General features: G+C 39.5%; 1 protein-coding gene across 8 annotated transcripts in view; it reads right to left on the bottom strand.

Moving 5' to 3' along the window:
- Positions 1–3,356: 3,356 nt before the first annotated feature.
- The window catches only part of gria3b (glutamate receptor, ionotropic, AMPA 3b), a 79,212-nt gene continuing 58,567 nt past the window's right edge, over positions 3,357–24,001 (bottom strand). Inside the window, exons 10-16 of one of the 8 annotated variants that reach the window (XM_067518742.1) lie at positions 22,593–22,799; positions 20,030–20,403; positions 19,372–19,570; positions 11,198–11,445; positions 10,338–10,452; positions 5,878–6,125; positions 3,357–5,182 (exon numbers count right to left, since the gene is read on the bottom strand). In XM_067518742.1, the coding sequence (XP_067374843.1) occupies positions 5,880–6,125; positions 10,338–10,452; positions 11,198–11,445; positions 19,372–19,570; positions 20,030–20,403; positions 22,593–22,799 (1,389 nt within the window). In that variant the 3' untranslated portion in view covers positions 3,357–5,182; positions 5,878–5,879. Of the gene's footprint in view, positions 5,183–5,877; positions 6,126–7,513; positions 10,453–11,090; positions 11,446–19,371; positions 19,571–20,029; positions 20,404–22,592; positions 22,800–24,001 lie in introns of those variants that run through there. The other 7 variants (XM_067518741.1, XR_010915396.1, XR_010915395.1 and 4 more) reach the window with 7 other exon arrangements.

Below are 24,001 nucleotides of genomic sequence, written 5' to 3' on the forward strand. Positions count from 1 at the left end.
TTGAATTAATTATTGTAATGGCAATGTCAAAAATTCTGGAGAGACTGATAAGAGCTGATTAAATATGTATATGTAAGTTATAACCAACAACAACATTATAAAGACTGCAACCAGTTCAATGCATGGACGCATACATTGGACTATATTTCAAAACTACTCTCGTTATTTTTTATTGAAGTATTTAAATTCTCTGATAAGGCTACTACTTTGGAGAAAAAATTCAGGATAAATCAAGAAAAATCTGGAAAACTGAAAAAAATATCCTAAAATGTTAATTAACCAGCTAACACCTACATTACAGTGTATACTATGATAAGTGTGTTTAGGTACAGTGTATAAATGCTAATTAATACAATTTATTTTGTATTTCAGAGGTGTCTCTCAGTATCTTGCACTAGCCCTAATAGTGAAGAGAGGTTGCTGTAGAAGAAAAAGTAACACTCTCTACGGAGCCTTAACAATCAATAATCTAAAGCAGCCGCCAGATACCTTGTGCTTTGGGCCGGGGGGTTCGACATCTTCAATAAAACCTCCCTGAGCACAACTTTAACATTTTTTGGATCAGATCAGAAATAAGAAATATGAAGAAAACCATGACCCGAGGTATCACTGACGCAAGTTGAGGGAAACTACCCTAAAGAGATAGTATTGCGCTTCCATTAGAGCTGACACGTTTATGAGTAGAGACAGTGCTTTTTGTGACGCAGTACCATTTTGAAGTGTCTGTCTAACAAAGATGGGCTGCGGCCAAGAAGAAGAAGCCCACCTGTTAAACAATAGTTTCTGGATCAGTTCACATATCGTTCAAGTATGCACAGTTTTTATACTGTGGAAAGCAAACCTTGTTATACAAGACACCTCTTCATATTCTGAGCTGATAATCTCACACACGAATGGTCAGCTTGACCTCTCTCTTTGAGGGTTTCCATGCTGTCAGGACTGAACTTGACTGTATATGTTTTGCATTCTCTATTAACTCTACATCAAGTCCGTAGGGCACCCAGCTCCCATGAGTCCAGCTATGTCTGCAGATGCTGGAACTTGCACAACTATCTGCAGTGATCACACCGTGAGTCGCATCGCGATTGCTGCCTATTGAGGTTCAGTCAAACAGTAACAGGATATCCTTCCCTATTGTCTGCATAGCCTCTGTGAGTCACACCTGCATTACTCACTGTCTGTAACACTGAGGTTTTACATAAAGAGGAGACATGTCTACAAAACATAGGGAATGTAAATCTTTTACAGTGAGTAATGTGGCACAGTGTGTGCAAATCATCCTCTTTTTCACTGCAGAATGCTGTTGGTCTTACTGTGCTAATCTTTGTTTTGTTTTGGTTTTTTCTTTTTACATCTTATTGTTTCAGTTGTGCCCTAAGGGCTTCACATATGAACCCCATGTGTCATTTCTCACATCTCTGTTGTCTATGCAGTCATTAAAATGTGCTTCAAAGAGCGCAATGAGCCACTAAAATAAATTTGCTGTGTTAAGAAAAGCAGATCAGGAAAGTATGGCAAACATATTAAATAGTTATAAATGTGAGAAACTGATAAAAATGTCATGTCAATGAAAATTAAGCTCTATTTATATTAATGTCTTTGATGTATTTCTAAATAATAGAGTGCATGTTTGGGAAGCTGATCAGTGTCAGCTAGGCTTGAAGGTCAAGTGCAGTTCCCTTCAGGTGCACTTGGAGAAAGCTGAAGAGTTAAAGTGGAGAAAAGAAGGAAATCGAACAACTGAGCTGGAATCAGATTTATTCATTGTGTCCTTGGAGAGAGAGGGAGAGTGAAAGACTGCAGTACGCAGCAAAGTGAGGAACCAAGTGAACCAGAAAGCCTTTTTGTCCTGTGGTGGTAATCAAAGTATCCTCCCCATGACACATCCTCCTTCAGCTTTTTGACTTTTTTCTCTTTTTTACTCACACACAAGCACACACACACACAAACGCTCACACACACACACACACACACACACACACACACACACACACACACACACACACACACACACGCGGAGCCTTCGTCTCCTTAGTGACAAAGTCCATGTTAGATCAGATTGACTTTCAAAGCCACAGGGCTGAAGACACAGTGAGCACAAGAATCCAACCCACAGTTCGACACATGCAAGACACAACAGGGGATGATTAGTTGTAATGTGGTAGAGGGAAATGTGCTCTCCTGCTCCTGTGATTGAATTAACAGTTCATTTCTCTGTGTCATTTCCTGAATAGAAGGCCTTATCCTAATTACTTGTTGGCTCGTGTTTCTCTCCTTTTCTTGCAGGACAAATGCTGCCAGTGTGTCGCTTTCTTTGACAGGTGAATAAACTAATTCCAGAGAATAGTGTCATGAGCATCATGCATTGCAGTACAATACCATTCTTATGTACCACTCCCCTATGTTGCTATGTTCCTGTTTGTAAGCAGTCAAGGCAAAAAAGAAAAAAATCACTAAAGAAGAGGCAGTGGTGCAAAGAAAGAACAAAAAAAGCAAGATCCTTTCATGGTTTGTCGAAATTGGTTGTTTGGATTGTACAGTAGCATTTCATACAGTCTGTTGTACGAACTGATGCAGTGAATAAATCCAGACTCAGGGTCTGCATCCAAAAATGAATGAAGAAAAGACTGACTGGTCTTTGGTGGTGTTTGTTTGATTTGTTATTTGTGCTGTGGCAGGCTGGATCTCTAGAAAGGGGAATTCATTTCACCAAACAATGCAGTCCCAGAGACCACTGGTTTGATGACAGTTTGGTCCCTATTGAACAGTGTCCTGATTTACTGCATGTGTGAGAATGTACACTGTGGGAATAAGCCTGCATGTGGGTTTAAATGATTAACTGTCCCTTTGCTGCTTGTACTTGTGGAAATCCTGATGAAAATGCACGCCCTAAAAGATAGTTTTGAGGTTAAAACTTGCACTTGAATTAAACGGGACACAGCATCCGTATGCTTTGTAAGCAGTTGGTGGTTATAATAATACTTTATTGATTGTGTCGCGAAGCAATGTATAAAGGGAGAGAGGGAGAAAGATCACATGCCAGATAAAGGTGTCAATGGAGGCCTCAATCAGTGGATGCAAGGCAGGAGAGCAAAATGAAGCAGATGGTGCTTACTATTGATCCAAAGCAAGCACACATACTTCCACTGACTAACAGCTCAATATTGGACCATTACAGGAAAAACTCCTCTCTTTGTGTATTTGTCTACAGGGGGGCTGCTCAAGGCTACCGATGCTCTACTGACACCATAGTGGAGTATGCAGCGTGCTTAACCTGAGTCACACTGTGATGCTGCAATCCCTGCAGTCCACAAAAGGCTCAGATAGTGTAAAATGACATTAACACAGACACAGGACCCTTTCTGTACATTTTATTTACAAAATGTATTAAAATTCTCTGTACAGCGCCTCACTAATGAGGTTCAGCAAATTATGCATGCATCTCTTGCTCTTTTGTACCCACTACTATGTCTGCGTGTTTTTGCAGAAGGTGAGGTGTACAAAAAAAAAAAAAGTGAAACTGATTTCCGAAAGAATAACCAGGTCTGAATATCTAACGTTAACCTAAGGTAAGTCTGTGAGTAGCAGAGCTCATCAAGCATCACTAATTTCACATGCAAATTCTTAGAAAAAAATAACCCAAAGGGGAAAAAAAAGGAAACCAATCTTTCATCTGATATAAATAAATCTCATTTGTCTAAATTTACACATCTTCTTTAACATATTCTTCTTTGTCTTCACATTATCAGTTTCTGTTTTTATATAAAACTACCAGTCCATAGTTTCAGGTGATTAGATAAGTATCTTCCTAAATCCTATGGAATCACAGTCTTTTTGAAAGAAAGGAAATGATTACAGCAATATGGAAATGTGCTAAGCATCAGGACTCTCCCTGGTATAACCTTGTAAAAATCTATTTTCCCATGTATTCATATATTTTTCATTTTCATTTACTAAGTGAAGTCACCAAACACTGTAATGCTCATTAAAGGAAATCAAATTAAAAACAAACCACAGCTCATTGTAAAATGTGCAATTGTTAAAGAAAATCCAAAATACTACAGTTTAAAAGCCATTACTGTTATCCTTTAATTGGATTGCAGTTAATCTACAACTGAATTAACCTTTTTGTTTGGTTTTACTTTCATGTACAGAAGAGTTAAATGACTTCAGGAAAAATAAAAATAAATGTTTGGAGCTGCAAACCGTAGCATGTCAGTGTTCCTTTGATATTTTACAAACTGTAAATCACAAACATATTTTTTTTAATCAAGAACAAATTACTTTGCTTTACACACTCTTTGTCATACAAAACACACTCTTGGCAGTATTGGAAGTGCGAATTATGACCTGGTTCTGCAGTGCGTAAAAGCCAAACCAGATCATCTTCTCTTCTTCACGAGTCCCATCGAACGTTCAGAAGACAGTGGCAGCAGCACCAAAGATGAGAGTACAAACAACACACTCATCAATGTTTTGGGCTGAATGGCATTTCAGGTCAGTGTAACACTTACCATTTAAATTTTGTATTTGCAACAGAAATAGAAAATGGAACTGATAAGGCTTACACAAGCCAAATTTCACTCCAATGAGATCAATCTGTATTTTAAAACAAGTACAAGGTCACTATAAGTGACTTACAGCAGTATAAAAGCTATTGTCTAATAACCAGTGTCTTACAATGCACTGAGTGGATCTAATAAACTAATTTGACTACATATAACCAGTGAAAATCTGGCAGCAGAGGGATGAAGAGTAATCTGACCGTACTGATAACAAGTAACCGAATAGACACTAGTCATATTTCCTCTGTCTGGCACTTGAAAATGTGCTTAGGGTTGCAAATGATGGCTTTAGTTCTCTCAGTCATTACAACACGTCAAATGTATTCTATATATTGTATTTATCACTGCACCATTCGTCTGTTGTTTTGTATGAGGTTCAAGCAAAAAAAAAAAACTATATCATTGTGAATGAGTTGCATTGATTGGACTCTGAGTTCCATAAGGCACTGAGAGGAGGGAACCGTGTGGGCTCTTCCCATGACCAGTCGTGTCATCATTGCAGATTATCGTGCCGTGTCCGTCCGAGAGGATTTGGCTTGGAGCTCAATCCCCGTGATCCTGTCCTTTCATAGATCTTTAGTCACAGTTGTAAGGGACAATGGAAATGTTGTCTTAACCTGTGATAACAAATGGAGCAGAAGCAAATAGCGTTGAGGTGTATATGACTGTCAGGTACTTTTATATCTGCATATGGTTTGTCAGGAGACAATCTGACTGTAAAAAAAGATTTAGTTTGTTTTTAATCGAGGCACTATTAGTCATCCTATTTTCAAACATCAATCTACTGTATAAATTTTGAAGCCCCAGAAATTTTTCAAAGCATCTAAATAGTTTTTCTCTGTGAAACCAAATTTGTATCATTAAAGAAGCTACAATTCTAGTTAAAGTTATGGGGAAAATTCTCCTTAGTATTTGATTACATTTCTGCAATTTATGAAGTGCAGGAAGAATGGGTAGCCCTTAATGTTGCTTTGAATTGTGATATTGCGATACAAGACTTACACTTTTGTGGCTCTAAATTGATACCATTATAATAGTGTAAAACCAAAATCTTCTGCACATAAAATTATAGGTCAGTGAGGATGCTTTTTATAATTTGTAAGACCTGAGGTAACAGGTTCAAATAGTCTTTAGTACATTCATTCTGAAGCTTAAACAATCATTCAGGGATTTGATTTGACACGTATGTTGCTGTGCATCTGACATGACTCTTAAACAACTCCCCAAACAGCAGCTACACACCATCATATACAATTTAACTATGCAGTCAGTGGTGGTAGGACTTTGTGGACAGCAAGGGGAGACAACGTACCTCTAGATCTTAACACTCTCGGTTCCGTATACGTTGTAGCCTTCTCTGTATGTGGCAAAGTTCTGGGTGTTGGTCGGAGGAGCCGGCTTAAAATTCTGGGCATTCTTGGCCAATTTCAGCCGTTTGGTTTCTTGTCGTGATTTATAACAGAATTCTATCAGAGCCACCATCATGGCCAGCCCCAGCCCTCCAACCAGAATATAGAAGACACCAGCCACATTGCTTAGGCTGAGAGCACTTGTCTTGTCCTGGAGGAAAGTGAATAACACAGTTAAGAGTTCTGCAGTGGCACAAGGGCAACATAACATAAATCAGCCTGTTCAATTTAAATTATGTCTACATTGCCTTGACTTTCAAAAGTAAAACTGCTTTAGTAAATCATCAAACTCTATCTTACTGATGCTACAGATGGCATATTATGCATACTAACAGTTACACGCTACAAAAATTGAAGATGTAATGAGGTGCTAAGGCTATAATTTTGACTGAACTGATTTTCTTATGGTTGGTTCTCACAAAGTTAGGAGAAACTTAAGACTACCATAGTCAAACCATCCTCCACTAAGGAGAAAGAAGCCAACTCCTAATGCTTTATCTGTGGTGAATGTAGAGCTTTCCCTTCCTTGCATTACATGTATGTAAAGTGGCTTCTTGACCATGTTAGGAAGCTGGTCAGTATCGCATAGGTCGACAGCTCTGAAAGTCCCTATCTTTTTTATTCCTCTTGGTGACATGTACGTATAACTCTCATTGCAACACTGTCATACAGTACAGTCAAATTCATAGTAGATGAATGATAGATCAATTAAAGTTAAAAACACTAAAGGTCAAACCATTTTGCTGCTGCTTACCTACCAAACATATTCATTAAAAATTTGTTCATTAGAGTTTTACTATTTGCAGTTTAACCCTATGAGTATGGAGATATCATACAGTGCCGACCCTATCCTGTAACCTGAGGCTGTAAATGTATCTCAAAGGGTTAAATAGTGGGTTTATTACACTCCCCAACTTCTTGTAATGTGCAAACAGAGCCTCTAACCTCAACTCCGAGCAGCCACAAGATTTAGCGGACACCCTACGGCGCTCTCGCCGCTTAGAGGAGCTGAATTTGAGTAACTCATTACAATAAGAGGCTTTGCTTGTTCATCACACCACAGGAGGCCAGAAAATCTAATAGACACATCTCGATGCAAACTAGTAACAACATAAATAAATCAAATTTTCATTAACAGTTTGGTAAATAGCAACAGCAGCATAATGGTCAAAAATATCATGAATGTCAAGAGTGAAAATGAGCAAAAATAGCATTTATCAACAACTGTTAACTGCTGTGATTCATTTGAAATAGTGTATATGAAAGGCACTTTAGCAGTTTCCCCACAGCATTATCATTACAGTTTTCACAAATAAAAGAGAGCTTCTGCATTTTATGTTGCATCAGAAAGAATCTCATTTCAATAGCACAAAAGAAAAACTGAAAAGATATTTGGGGAAGCTGTGCCTTCTGATAAAGCCACATATAAACTGTGTTACAGTTTGTGGCAGAAAAAAATGACATACTTCAAAAAAAAAGAAAAAGAAAAATTATGTGTAGCAAATAAACAAAATGTATACTACAGATGTTAGAGAAGTCTTGTTTTGCATATGAACAGTACGTCAAAATGCAATTTGGAATCAGTACAAAAGACCTGCAGCGACTGACCTTACTTCCAGAGTCCTTGGTTCCACATTCACCCTTATCGTACCACCATTTGTTTTTCAGCTTGTCTAAGATGCCTTGTTCACTGAGTTTCAATACTGCAAGGTTTACAGGAGTTCTTCACGTGGGAAATAACATAAATAACATTATATTATGTTATTTTATGTTATTCAACTTTTAAACTACTACATACTTTACAAAGCGATAAAGCAGGGCTCCTGGCTATGTCAACATCACAGAGAGCAGGCATTCTACCTATTACCTTTTTAACCCCTAGTCTAAAGCCAGGACCTACCCATATCGCTTTGAGTAATCGGCAGACGCTGTTAGCAGGGTGACAGGCAGGTACCGAAAGTACGATCTGCAAGTCAGTGAATATCAAAAATCGGTGGGCTGCATTAGATTAGGGGGAGCCATGGGATTACAGGGGCTTTATGAAGAGAATTTTAAAAGTTCAGACTAATTGGAGCTTTGTCTTAACAAATAGAAAATCTAAGTGATAGGCACAACCTTTCCATTACCACCGTATCAGCATAATCCTGTGATGGTTAATGCTACAGACTTTACAATGACAACAATCAATTCTGGAGGTATTACAACCAATTTCAAATGCAAGTAACTATGCCTAAAAGAGGAGGCTTAATTAAATTCTTCTGTGTTCCATACCAACCTATCACTAAGAAAACCTTATCTCTCAATTATGGCAGATTAGTGTCACATGACTGTCCCAACCAAACTCCACACACCTGCAGGACTAAACTCAAACATATCAGTAGAAAAATTCTTCTTAGCGGTAGCTGCATAATCTCATGTTAGACACAGTTGTTTCTTTCCATTTGATATCTCTGGGACTTCTCATGATGCCACAACACAGTGTGTTAGCATAAATTATGATCCTATTATATTGCAATAAACAATATTATATTATATTGCAATATATTATATTGCATAAACAATGTCAGGAAAAGAAAATTGTAAAACTGGATACAGGTCACATTTTGCACTCATAATATAGCAGTGGATCATCTGTGGTTTCGATCAATCTTTCGGTGAAAGAGAAAAGCAAATTGGAAAGAAAGAAAAATAGTGCACTGACAAATGAGCAACCTAACTACTCTCTGGGAAGAATTCTACCCAAGGGGATCCATGCAATGCATAATGCACTGAGAGAAGATTACACCACTGTATATCCCTCATAGCCAATCTGGAGAAAAGGACTGTAAGGACCAGACCATTGTCTTGGCTCAGAGAGACATTGATTAACAATGCAATTACCCCGTAACATGCTCTGTGTCTGAAACTCAATCTAGCTTGCACTGTGTTGTGCCTGAGGGCGAGAAAGAGCTACGTTAACTGTGTGAGTGTGTGAGCAGCTGTGTGCATGGTTATGTGCATCTCCTGATCTCCATTTGGAACATGGAGCTGTAAGGGGGACAGGGTCAAGCGATGCGCTGCGTGATTGCACCTGGTTGATTCATTCCACCTAATCTGGCCTTTCCGCTGAGTCCGGGAGAGGCAAAACAAGCCAGGAAACAGACAGACAGTACCTGTGCATAATAAAAGGGCAATAACAAAACGCGAGACAGTGGCTCAAGTGGCTCGTGAGCATACTCCCAATAGAGAAGGAAGGTCTTCTGAGCTCAGCGACAACAGAACATAGCAATGTGAGCTATTCAATCACTGAAAAAGGTGACATAACAATCCTTTTCAAAAAATGAGCCACAGGCATTTAGTAATACATAATTTGATCTGTGCATCATGCAGTCTCCTGTGGTGATGCTATTTTCACAGGTTTAAATGTTCACATTGTGATTCAAGCTAAACCATGACAAATAGCAATTCTCTAAAATGTAGTGACATAATCTCCTCTTCTGACCTACATTATTACATACGTGCTGACTGTGTAAATCGTGTTAACCTGCATTGTAAAGACAATTTAGAAACGATTGCCCTATGATGCAGTCAATACGTCATGGTGCAGAATTTCAGTGATGTTGGAGGTGAGTAAAAATTCACTCACACTGGTTTCCCATAATAGAACAATCCTTCATTGTTCAATCTTAGAACAGGGAGACATCTGATGGACAAATGTTCACTGCAGGGCTTGTTGCATGTAGTGGAATCAAACTACAGATTGTCTTTTGTTTAATTAAATCTCTCCTTTGCTCCATGCCCTGTTCCCCTTGCTTTCCTGGCGGCCTCAGCTGAGGTTTTTACAGTTAGGGTGAATTTATCGCTTTAGAGCTCATACACTCTCAGGCCAGTGCAACAGTGGTGTGGTAAAGTACTGCGAAACATTACTTTTACAGTTTTTAAAGCTGAAGAGTATGGCCTTTTACATACAGAAATATTCTAGGAGCAATTTTGTTCTATTACAAGTATGTGAGTTTGTTAAGCGTTTTAGCTCAAACTGCTGATGCTACTCAGACATTGAGACTAGTTGATGTGCCTTAGAGATGTTTAAGTACATTAAGCAAGTAAAGTTCAATCTTAATTTATATTGCCACTAAACAGGTGTCTATGGACATCCAAACTTAAATTACCACAAGCGATATTTCTGTTTGTTAAGCAAAGGCTCCTCAGTTTGATCTGAGCTGTTAAACAGACTCAACACACTATCAGTTACTTGAAAATCTGCCATGGGGCGGCAGCAGGTGGGTTCGGGTGGACAGTTGGTTTGGTTATGGTTGGGTTCTTCTAACAGCCTTGCCGATTACTCTGCACTATGGTACCCGATTGTGGTGACATCGAGGCTGACCTTGGAGTCACCTCCCCCGCTGCCGCACTCTCCCTTGTCGTACCACCATTTGTTTTTCAATTTGTCCAAGAGGCCTTGCTCATTCAGTTTTAAAACTGCCAGGTTAACAGCATTTCTTGAAACGATAAAACATAACTTGTAAGAAAATGCACAGGTCTGTGAGAAATCTAATGCAAAGTAATAATTGTGCTAAGCATCATAATAATAGGTCATGGCAGTGAGACTACCACTGTCAGAGTGAGGGCTTGTTTATCAGAATAGTCTAGGAGAGGACAAATTGTTTTAAGAATTTGAGGAATATGGAGAGATAAGAAAGGCTCATATAAGATAAAGAAAGTGTTAAATCTTGGAAAAAGGTGGCATGAAGGGTTACGTAGTTTAAACTGAAGTGTGCGGGATGGGGACACTTGTCATTGAGAAGTAACAACAACAAACATCATGCAATTAACATTCGTCACAAGTGACAGCGCAGCTTTTAAAGGCTAAATTGAAAAACCATTGAAGTGTTAAATTAAAAGTGACAACACAACAGTCAGGTAGGACAGCACAGGGGACAGAAGGAGAGATCGAAGGAGAGAAAAAAGCAACAGTAAGAGACATAAATATGAAATGACCGTTAGCTATAGCCTTATTATCTGGAAATGATTCCTCTACTGTGAATTGGCAAATATTAACAAATACATGAAAATCTTTTAACACATATGACTCTTAAACCTTTGTATCCAAGTGCATTAGAAGACATACTACCGTTACCTCTGTGTCCATAAAAAAACAAGGGGAAGAGAATGACAACAGGGGGACATCAGGGTAGGTGGAATACTATAACAACATAGAGGATATTGTTATATTATTCCACCCACCTTAATGCTGAGCCTTTGGGCGTCGCCACACCGTAGCCTTTCGAGTCGAGGTTCCCGCCCACTTTCATGGTGTCGCACGGCTTCCGCTGCTCGATGTACTCGTTCATGGTGGACTCGAGAAGAAAGGCGAACTTGCCCTTTGACTTTCGTACCCGGGCTACGCCATCGGGTGTGGTCTTAACAAACACTGAAGGTTCAGCGGATTTCATGTACGACCACATCTTCTCATACACTGCTATTTTGGAGCGCTGTGCAGAAAGGAAAAGGAGAGGAGAAGTGGTTTAGAAACATTAATATCTTATGTGTGCAATGGATTTTGTAGGATTTTTGTGCTTAATGATCACTTCATTTAAATTGGTATCATGAAGTATTTATGGACATCTTGGAGGCCGGCAGTGTGATATCTTTAAATACTTCCACAAAATATAGCTGCTGGACTTTTAAAAGATCATGAAGTACAAGAATTGACAAAATCCATTCTCTTCATAAATGTAATGTTTAAATATGTTGCAGCTCAAAGCTCAGATTCACTTAAGTGAAGATGACACATCATCCGTAAGTAAGCAAAGTCATACTAATTAGGTTTCAGTAGAACTTTGTCGGTTTAGTTATGCAAAAAATTGTAACAGTGAACAGCAAATAATAATCATTCATGTGGAAACTTGCAAAAGTTTTGGATAAAGTTGTTGAAAAATCAGTCTCAGTGAACTTGAGCCTTGATTTATAGTCTTAATTTAACTTGTACAAGTTATTATAGTCATTCATTTCAGCAACACAGTCTATAATGTAACGTCTCAGCTGTGACTCAGAGGCAATATGCAGAAGAAGCAGAAGAAGTAAACGAGAAAGCGGGCTACACAGACACAAGGCAACCCATCAGAAAGTGACACAGATGAGCATTTTCTCAGTGCCTGGGGTCAGGCTTAGCCAGCCTGTAAAATCTGGGGGAGTTGAGCGCTATCTATAATAAGCATCAATTAAATTATTCAATGCTGCTGGATTTATTTTGGCAAAGGCATTTCACACTTTGAACAGATCCTTGTCCAAGCAGTGATGAACCAGTTTATGAGTGGCACTGCCTGTACTGAACACTGGCTCAGACAGAAAAATACTTCCTTTTAGTTAAAGCCAGAGAAACCAATGGGGTTTTGTTTGGAATATATCTGTTAACACACAAACATCTGTCAGAGATACTAGCCTGTGGTAATTTTTAGCCTCACATGGTCATAAGTCATTCAGCAATAGAGTTGAAATTTATGGTGGATTAACAACAACACTTATGTTAAGCGACAATTAGTTAAGTCACTTATCAAGCAAGAAGACTCCATCCTATCAGCTGTGTCTTCAGCATTTTTAGCAGGTATAATGTAGCATTTTCACTATCTTATGCCATTGAATTTGCAGCATAAATAAAGTATAAAACAAAATAAGAACCTGACTTGAAATGACCTTTTTAGTCATGTTTGTAGTAAAAAATGCCAAACGTTTGCTGCGTAAAGCTTCTCTGACGGTTTTTCTGTGATTTTATCTTTTTTATATCATTATATTTTTAATCACTTTGCCTTTTTAGACTTTTAGTTGGTGCTGACTGTGTAAATCGTGTTAACCTGCATTGTAAAGAAAATTTAGAAACGATTGCCCTATGATGCAGTCAATACGTCATGGTGCAGAATTTCAGTGATGTTGGAGGTGAGTAAAAATTCACTCAGACTGGTTTCCCATAATAGAACAATCCTTCATTGTTCAATCTCAGAAGAACAGGGAGACATCTGATTTTATCTTTTTTATATCATTATATTTTTAATCACTTTGCCTTTTTAGACTTTTAGTTGGACCAAACAAGCCACTGGAGAAATAAACTTGGCATCTGAGAATTGAATATAGTCATTTGAAAAAAACTGAAAACATTTTTTAAATGCAGCGATTGTCACAGTCAGACAATAAAAAGAAAAAAAAATCTAAATCATATAGAGTAAAACTATTTCATGTTGAAGATAAACAACACTTGAATTTCCAATGGTTTGCATTTCCAAATGTCAGTACACAGACCCATCACTGCTGAGAATTGGTAAAAGCATATCCATCTAATGCACTTCTATTAATAAACAAAAAGCATTAACCTTGACCTAATGAAAGTACTTGACTGGCTTCATGTAATCATATACAATTTGTTTGTAGGCATCTGTCATAAAGCATCAGGCCAAGGGTGAAGATGACAGGAGACAGCAACATATCACAAATTAAAAAAGTCTGCATGATAAATGTTCCCTGCTCAGATAAAAAAAAGCCTTGTGAAGTTGGAGCGATAAGCGTTCTATTTTAATGCAAATACAAAAAGTGGGATGGGGTCTGACAACATATACTAAAACATAGAAATAATTTGGGTGTTGTTGAAAATCTTGTTAAATGTGTTCAATTTGCATGTATCAGACATCATGGAAAGGACATAAGTTTGGAGGACAATTTCCCCAAAGGCCTGGGGCTCATCTGCTCGGCAGTAGGAGAGCGCCAGACGCCTCCTCAAATGAAGAGAAAGGAATGGATCTGGGCATCGATTACTAATGACAGAGTGTGCTGCTGTAGTGCTTTATAAAGTCAATTCATCAATATAGGAGCAAAGGACGAAGCGAGACCAAAAGTTAAATAGGCCGATTCCACAGTAACTAAAGTCACCAGCAGGATGCTTGAGCCAGATTCTGTTGGAAGGAGAGGAAAGAAGAAAAATGGATACGGTGAGAAAGCCCAGCGGGAAAAGAAATATTTGATTATTGACTGCTGGTACACAAATGTGCATGCTCCCAGAAACATATCCTCACACACATGCAGTACTCACACATGAACATATCGTAATGTCTGCTCTCTTCTTCTTTCAAATGTAATCATTCACATTCCAGTCTGTGGTGGTCATTTAAAATTCAATTAGGGAATAACGGCTGCAAAAGTCCATAGTCAATGAACAGACAATTTGTAGAGCAATTATATACTGCCATAAATACAGCTTTATACATGTGGCTATCCCTCACACCATATAATAGCTCTGTTACAACATACTGCAGTATTCTAAATGAGTTTCAGGCAATTAACAAAGAGAGGATGGCTTTGATAGCTATTGTTAAAAGAAACACGAGTCGGTGTTGGGTAACTTGCAAATAGCACAATCGTCCTCTTCTAAATGTCTTTGGATTATGCTGGAGCAATCATAATGTTGCTTTTTCTCATAATGAAGTACCTAAATAGTCGATTATCAGCCAATCCTCCTACCTTGGCGACAGAGTTACATCATCTGTGTAGGTGTTCCTCCTGCAAATTAGTCTGAAGCACTCACTTTCCTGCAGTCTTTTAATAGCCATAAAGATAAACTCAGCTCTGTTATTCCAGCCGGCTGACCTAACATAAGGAGTAAAAAGAAGAGGACTTGCCCTCAGTAAGACAAGGTTTATAGAGAAGCCAGAGGAAAACTGGTGGCTGCTTATTTTTCTTCATGGAAGAAATATTTGACTAGCCGCATCCAAATTGCATGCAGATATGAATACACATGCACCCAGGCACAGTTAATATTTCCAGATGAAGGTTCTCCTGCAGCGGGGATCAGCAGTTAGGTTCAACCATGGGCCAGATATTTCTAGCATTGTTCAATATGGTAGGCCCAAAACATAGGCCTGATTTCATATTTCCATATACTTTTTCTTTGATTTTTATTAATAATTGTTGTCATTTCTTGATTTTTTAAAAATTGCTTTAGCATGAATGGGTTATTAGCACGAGATTCATTAGTACATATCCACCAAATATGAGTGAATCTAGCAAGTATTTAGAAAGGTGTTTCTATCCACTTGGTCCAATTTTAATATTTAAATCTGTTCATATTTCCAAAGGCTCCTCAGGGAAATATCTGACAAGCTACTAAACGCTCCACTCTGTTCATCTGCTGGAAGCTCATTTCTGTCTGTCTTCTGTTTTGTACATTATAGCATTATATAACAGCTGCCTGCAGTATGTCGAAAACAACATTATGAGAACAAAATAAAGCGCATATAAATTCTGAGTGGCAGATGTCATTATTTGCATTAGAACTTGAACTAATACCGACTCCTTCCAGTGTTTTGTGTTTACACTACAAGAATGGAGATTTTTCTTTCTAGGTTATTCAAAGACAATAAACGGCCACACTCTGGTCACAGTACTGTGGAAAACAGTTCACAGTATTTATGCTAGTGAGATGCAAATTTGTTATGCTCAAATGTGCTTAAGTAATTGACAAACTAGCCTATTTGAAGGTTAATTGTTTATTCACGTATTGATGTGGCTAACAGTGTGTTGTTTATGTGAATACAGATTTAAAATGTTTCCTTTTTAACTGTAAAAAGGAAACGTTTAGGGGGCAAAGTATTTTTGCCGGAGGGCTGGATTTGGCCCATGGGCCACTGTTTTCCAATTGTTGCCTTAGGGGAAAATCCCTTGCTTGGTTACAGGCTGCATACAGGCAATCTGTATGTGAAATGCTTATCAGTCAGAAAAATGTATATCTTCAGAGAATTTGATCCTTAGCTGAAGTGAACAGATGGAAACAGGACGAGTTGTTCTTCTGTATTTTCAAAGATCATTTGTAAAGCGGTTGTTTGGAGATTTTGGTGTCCCAGAAATCTCCAACAGCATCATTAAAATGTCTGAGAAGGGCCAAGTAATTAAAGTCCAAAGTCAAAGAAATTGCCTTCTCCATTTTAAATAACAACTTAATCTGTATTGATTCTGAGTTAAGCAGCGTTCCCAGACCTCTGCCCAATGCCCTTCGAACGGCAGCTTGTTTTTTATTCTTGCTTTGGCATAACTGGCCACTTTCATTATGGCCTCTACCACATATGCTTCACTGCTCGTGTACCTAAATGCCACGACACTAAATTTTGCTTCTACTTTCCTTCCCTTCCATTTTGTTTGTGGACATCACCATTTCCTCCCAATATAGTACTCCGGGACTACCTGAATCTCAAGTATGCAGAAATGAAAGTTGAGGCTGCGGGGGTGCACACTGTCACTGAAGAGACGCATGCTCCACCCTGCATACCAATTCTTCATCTTTGAAGCTTGTGGCTGGACTCCAGCAGCTCCTCTCATGACTGCTGTTGTTGCACATCTAAAGTTCAACAAGCCCCTCTGAGGACGGCGCTTTCCTCTAGAGGTTACACATATCTCACATCGATCTACCATCACTTTGTCAGCTTTCTCTTTTATGCAAACAGGCTCTAATCTTTATGGGAACCTCCCCTTCACTCACTTCACTCAAGCACTGTTTTGAAACAGAAAGTGACAAGAGCTTGGGGAGTTATTTTATATAGCGCTGCATATGATTGCACGGCAACCTAAGGATTTCTTGTACAAATTTCCTTGCCGGCTCTCTTCATGCAACTCTGGTCTGCTCTGCATAAAAAAAAGCTACTTATTAAACATTGTGTTGAGCCATGCAGAAGCTATAGTGTCTGTGCCACGATAGTTGAGTCGTGAAATTGATTTTCATGCTTAGTAAAATGCATTGGTGACTGCACTCAAGCTGTTGTTCCCATCTCTGCCACACCTGCATATCAGTAAGATGCATGATGTTTGCTGTTGAGGCTTTGGGCAATGTATAATCTTTTGGGGGGGGAACGGAAAACAATGCCGTGGTCTCATTTGTCTGTGCAATTATCATTCTTCCATTGTTACAGTGTTAAATGAGGTGCATGAAAGGACAGCAGTGTGGTTGTCTTTGATGGTCTCACCTTGGTCTTTACACATAATTAAACAGCCACATCAGCCCATTTTATCATCTCAGTTATTGTTACTCTGGCTTTTCCGTCAATGTACATCTTTAAATGTAACTGAACCACGTCTTTTGATGGAATATAAGCCCATCAAGAGGATAAATGTGGCCTCTCGCTCTTACAACTCGTCATTTTCTAATCCTGTAAAACACAAATATTTAATTTAGAGGAATGAAAATGAAACAAACCACAGTGGTACAGTGGCACATGACAGCTGCTACGCCGAGGAGGAGAAACACAAACCTTGAGGCCATCCTGCATTGTCTCAAGGTAAAGCAACAGACAAGCTGGAGACAGAGGAGGACAGGATGCCCAAACACACAGGGCAGTCTAGGGAAGCGGAGCCAAGAGTGGGTAGAGCCGCACTGCCAAGCACCTAGAGCCGTTCAGACTTCCGCTGAGCACGTCAACGGGCTCCCAGGCCAGCTGTCCTAGTTGGTTGTGAGCAGCAGAATCTGGGCTTTGTGGGGGATCTACTATAACACCACTGTCTTGTAAAATTCCTCTACAGCTTCGTCTCGTTCCACCACTAAATGAAGACGCATATGGTGATGTGAATACTGTCACTGTCAGGTAATAAGCCGTATGTCCAAACTGTCAGCGGGTAAGACGATCAGCCAGGAATGTCTTTAAACCACACAAGACAATGTAACCACATCATATATTTTTGCCTGTTTGATTAGACAAGCAGCGAAATTATTAGTATTTTTCTAATTAGTGAGCTTGTTCTTCTTCTTAGATGGCTTTGTAAAATAAACCAGGTGACCTCATCAAAAATTAAAGGCAGTAAGAGATGATGACATATGTCTTGTTTGAAACATTGGACTTGATTTAAAATTTCCAGCTGGCTGATGCCGTATGGGTCTAATTAAACCTGAATGTATTTGCTGAAAAACAAATCTGAAATAGTGCTTGAACTCCTATTAATCAGTGTGTTTTTTCCTTGTCAGCCATCTACCGCTTTAATTAAAAGTCCCTTAGAATAGTGGTTCACACATGTCACTTCCTATTTGAAGACTTGGGGATGTAAGTAGGGCACTCATTATACAGAATACCAAAAAACTGAAACCCTCTAACCACTTCTGCAGCAGATTGTTCCACCAGCTGACCTCGGGTGGCTCCATTGTCAGGCTGTTAGCTGAATCTGTTATTGGCATTCATCACGTCTGTGACACCTGTATATACTGTATACACTTGTGCAGACTATCTGGTGAAAGAGGCATGATGTCTTTTTGAGGTATCCTACGAAGAATAAAGTGTAGCTGCCAGATGTCACTTTTCCCAGGATATATTACAGTTTCTACTCAGTATTCAGCCTTTTACAACCCAACCTACTCCAGAGTTTACCGAACTAAAACCAAAGCATTTGAAACATCAAGCTTTAAAGGCACTATCTTGTCTCTCTTTGTCTGTTAAAACATGGATTTGATTTTGCATTTTGTTGTTCTCAGAAATTCAACCCAGGGGTAATACAAATGAATTGCTCTTTCTGCCAACAGGCTGCAGCTGTGAAACATATGAATTGTTTCTCTCCTGCTGATGAGTAATGAGGGAGCGTAAGATAAAAGACTGTCATATTGCCTTTTCGTCATCACAGGCACAGTGCTGTTTCATTAATTTTTTTCAGCTTACTGCTCTGCAAATGCAAAGAATTGGACTGCCGATGTCACGATTCCACTGCAGAAAGCTGATCAGCCTTCAGGATATTCAGTGCTGTTTAACTCCTCCGTGTGGTTGCCTTTTAGCTACTAATATACTTTCGCTTCAGATTTTAGGTAATTTATGACTTAATTGCGAGGCTAGTCCCTCAAGCTGATGGAGATATTGCTTATTCCATCTGAACCGTCTTTCAGACTGCTCTGTTTGACCTACAGTTCTCTACTTCATCAGGTCCAATTTGCCAGCCATGGCCAGCCAGCTAATTATATTTCATGAGATGACCCTTCTGAGTTTGAGGCTGATGTAGGTGTTTTGATTAGCCTCCTGTTTTTATCACCTCTGAGTCTTCCACGTTGTTATCACACTTTCTGCTGACAGCCCCAGTGCCTCAAGGTTGCACACTGCAGTACTGCTGCATAAATTTCACGTTCATGTCATAGGAGTTCAAGAACTGCTTCTCTGTCAACATGCCTCATTTGGAGCACTCTTGTGTGGGTCAAGAGTGCCGTACTAAAGGTACAAAATGGAAACGTTGCAAGGAGGAGTTTATCAAGGACGTTACACAAAGTAGCTTTTATGATTCGAACACACCTGAGTGCACAGTGTTTAGGCGTTTGCATTATTTGCCATTTCAGCTAAAAGCAAAGGAGGCACTGGCTGATTAGTCAGGTTCTCTGTGTGTGTGTGTGTGAAATCAAGTAGCTTGTCGGCACTGCTCACCCTAAAAAACTCTTTTGTGGAGCCTGAGTCCAGAGTGCCATATGCTATCTCTGTCTGCTTCGCCAGATCCTCAGCACTTTCTATAGGAGAGACCATCCTCTCCACTGTCAAGAAGGCAGCCAGGTTGGCTGTGTAGGAGGAGATGATGATGAGGGTGAAGAACCACCACACGCCCCCGACGATACGGCCTGACAGAGACCTGCAAGAGGGAGGTTGATGACAAGCAACAGAATGTAATTACACAGTGACATGTGGTGCCTATCAAACCGCTAAGATCTATCAGTTGTGTTTAATGTAGCTAATTGCGTCGGCCATCAGAATTACTTGTGAATCATTAAAACAACCTGCTACCGTGTCATCATTCTACAAGAGCACTTTTCCAGGGAAAGTAGTACAAGTTGTTTGAAATGTACTCTAAAAGAATTTAATTGGCTCAGAAACAATCAGTGTCACAGTTCATTTCATAGCCTAAGAAAGTATTGATGAATCCATTGCGGGATAAAAATTTTAGAATACGAAATGAGTCCTAATGAGCACCTAAAGGAAGAAGATAGGTAATTAAGAGGCTTTAGCTGTTTTGTTCTTCTGCGTAAGAACACATCTCATCACTTTCTTATTGTGCTCTGCTGTCTCCTGGTGTCTATTGGAGCTGACCCACCTGGGTGAGATGTCACAGCCTTGCTGCATAAAGGCGCCCAGAGAGAACCAGAGGGAATTGAAGATGCCAAAGTCATTGGGTGGATCAGGGGGAGTCTGGGGATCTTTGGTTTCGTCCTGATCCTCGAGGTTCCACTCGTAAGGACTGAAACGACTGACCAGGAACAGGACCACGCTCACCCCAATGTAGGCAAACACTATACACATCCAGATCTCATAGGCCAGTGGGTCCAGGAAGGAGAAAACACCGGGCTTTGACTTTTGTGGCTTCTTTATCATAATGGAGATGCCCAAGCTCATAAAGGGCTTGGAAAAGTCTATCACCTCCTCTCGAACCAGAGTAATAGTGAGAGGTGCAACAGCTATATCTGCTCTCTGGAAACAGGGACATGCACAGCAAGCATTAGTTATGACCTTCTTAAAGAAACAAGGCATTTTAATTGTTTGTGTGAATGGCTGGCGCTGGACAGGGAACATAAAACGATATTGCCATCACACATTTTACATATGATCAGAAGAAATAAGCATCTGAATATTACACACAAAAAATCAGAGGAGCATTTGCACAGTGTAATGACCTTGGATGGAAGTTAATACATCTGAGATTCATATAGTAAAACTATTCAGGTGTTTTGCGGAAATTAAGCCACATGGGGTTTTTAAGCAGGAGGAAAAGCTCACAAGGGCACTGCAAGGCTTTTAGAGAGACAGCTTGGAAAATAAAGTACTGAGGCAGATGGAGTTTCAGTCATGTTGACCAAATGCTTCCTTAAACCCCCCCCAGTGAGATACGGAGGGAAAACTTTTCAGTTTTTAAAGTTCCTTAAATAGAGGTTTTACTCTATGTCTACAAAAACTGAAGCTATTTCACAATTATTTGTAGTAGTGTGTTGTCTAATGTCTTTATAACAACTGTATAATTTGTTAATAAATAGCTAGGATTCAAACTTCAAAATCTACAGTACAGTGGTTGTTGTATGCCCAGAAAAAAAAAGCAGTCCTGGCTTATCACATCCTATTCTGTGTGCTGGATTTCCCAAACACAGCTTATTCTGGCATTAGCTTTATTTTTTTATTTTCCAAGCTGTTTCTCTTCATCTCCCTCCTTTGCTTTGCTGCTTCAATCACATTATTTTATCAAAACACATCCATGGAGGTGGTGCTTCCTTTCTTTCTTTTTTTTTTTCAAATTCACAATGGGTTTCTTTGTAAAAAGCAGAAGAAAAATAATTCATCACATTGTGCGTGTTACTGCAGCTAGTGTGCATGCGATTAATTAAATAACGGCTCCTCTTCAAAGGAGCCATTTGATGAAGGACAATTCTGTGTGTTGTGCTGCATTGTCTTTTTGGGTCAAAATTGAAAAAAAAAAAACATTGAATTGAAGCAGCAAGAGGCAGAAAATGTTTCTTACAAGGTGAAACTGGGAGCAACACAAATAGGTCCAATAAACATGACTGTTTTCTTTATGCTGTCAACACAACATTGTGAAGGGCTATAACCATTTAATCCTTGTGCAGGCGTAAGCAGCACTCAATCAATGGTGAGTGGAACAAAGCAATAAAGAGCAGCCTCAGGCCTAACCTTTAAAACACAACTAAAATCTAATTAATTTACTGGTCAAAAGGTCAAAATGTACAAAACTATTAGTCCTGGCCCACCTGCTGTAAAATTACAGGCCTGGAAAGACTTGACAGCGACGTGATTGGGATATTTTTTTCACTTTCCATCTGCAGGGAGTGGACTTTTCCCATTTGAAAGATAATTTGGTGGCGATAGCACATCAAACCAGGCAATCTCTCAGGCTGATAGTTGGGAAATTGAACAGATGAGGAAGCCTAACCCTCATGCATTTTGTATTTGGCCCCTGTTCAACTATTGTGGCCTTGGAAAAAGGCAAGAAAGAGGAGCTGGGAGGGGGGTGGGGTGGGGTAATTTTGGAATGCTTGAGGTGTTGCGAGAGCTCGAGCGCTCTGTCTGATGTAAAACACGGCATGACCCTTCACTAATGTGAGAGGTTCGACCTCACAACACATATGGATCTTGTTGTATCAAACCACAAACCACCATTTAGCTGTTGATTCTAAAGCAGATTTTCTCAGCTGTGAATTTACAATGTGGCATATTCATCATACACATCAAACATTGAACATAATTACACAATCACTTCAAAGACTTACAATCTTTCATTCATCAAAGTGATTACAGTATGTTTGCCATATGGACTCATTGTTCTTATGTACCTACCTCTGTTTGGACTGTAAGAGAGAGAGAGTATTCTAGCCTAGGCAAGTAGGATTAATTGCAATGAACAGCACTGAGAAATGATTTCATTTTCTCCGTCTCAAGATGATCACCAACTCCCCAGTGTTTGAGGCTGCATTTGACAAACTCACTCGCGGCTGAGCTTCCTGAGACAGCATTACGCTTTGAACTGGGCACAAGCTCACAAGCTCACAATGGGTTGGTGATAACCTTAAGACAGAAAAATGAGATCTCCTCTCATGTTGAAGTTCCTTGCAAACTGTCATGTAATCAGCGAAATCGAGGCTCCCAGTACTCACCCCATAGACCAGTTCACCCACCATCCCGTTCCACGTCTTGGTCTCGGGGTCTCGGGCTCCGTACTTCCCATCCATTACTATAGACAGTTTGTACTTAATTCCAACATGTTTGGCAATCTCAGATGCTAAATCCACGCAGTAGCCTTCATATCTGTCATTCCCCTCCAGATGCATATAATTTTTCTTGTACATCACATAAGGAGCTTCCTGTTGATTCAAACACACGCTGGTTTATTCACGCCCATGCCCTGGCACACATACACTTTTACAGAAATATGCATACATGCACTTATATGTGTCCATGCACACACACTCACACCCAGATGCACACAGAGATTCAACATTTAATAAGCTGCTACAACCACATCCATGCAGTCATGCATTCGTATATGATGCCCCATGAATGCACAAATATGCATTGAGAAGAGCAGCGCGCTAATGTGGGTCACACTGCTTTCATCAAGCCGTGGCAGCCAACAGACGCCAAGCCCAGTGCACCCAACCCATTTCAAACCAAAGGATGTGACTCCATGACATAAAGAACGGTTGGAGGAAGGAATAACAAATTTGATCATTTCTGCAAAAGAAAACAGAAGAAGTTCCATTAGGGCTCGGAGTCATTGGTGGGCAAGGTGTGTGTCGGCTTAGAGGTGGGTGGAGATGGGAATGGAGATGGGTTTCATAAGTAAATGCCAGTGACAAGAGAGGGATCAGAGAGTGCCCATAGTATCTCAACATATTCAAGCATATTGCACCAATGCGCAGTTAAAGGCTGTTTCATTCCAAACAAAAAGAATAATAAGAAATTAAACAATAAAACAAACTGAGCTGTCATTAGCTATCCAGAAAAATGCAAAAAGTACTGGAAAAATTAAATAATTACATCAGGTGGGCAGGAGCGTGCTAGTTTTCCTCCTTTTCAAAACACTGCTGCAGCTCGTCTTTTCTCTTACTGCGCACATCCTCATTACCAAACAATAGGACTGCTCAGGAGAGCAGGCATTGTCATTACAGCCATACACAATTAGAGTGCAAGTAGGAGAGCAATGGTTTGTTTGTTCTGTGCTGAACGTATCCCCTCACCTTGGATCCACCGAGTGTTCCCTTGTCGTTAACATGTGTTTTCCTCCTGACAGTGTTTCTCATCTAGAGATGTTAAATGTTTCCTCTTGCTAGTGAGTGACACTCGCTTACGTCTTGGAATGCAAATGAAATCTAACTGTGCATGGATACCACAGATCCTAATCGATTTGTCGATCGAACGTCTTTCTGTTAGTATTTTAAATTGGTAAAATGCGAAGAATAAGGTAATTATAATGATATTATACAGTCTGTAAATATATTTGGAATAGAGGCTATTTAATATTATTGTTATTTAATATGAATTAGTTGAGTACATACCAATAAAT

The sequence above is a fragment of the Channa argus genome, chromosome 10 (genome assembly GCF_033026475.1).
Source record: "Channa argus isolate prfri chromosome 10, Channa argus male v1.0, whole genome shotgun sequence".
In the NCBI taxonomy this organism is placed as follows: Eukaryota; Metazoa; Chordata; class Actinopteri; order Anabantiformes; family Channidae; genus Channa; species Channa argus.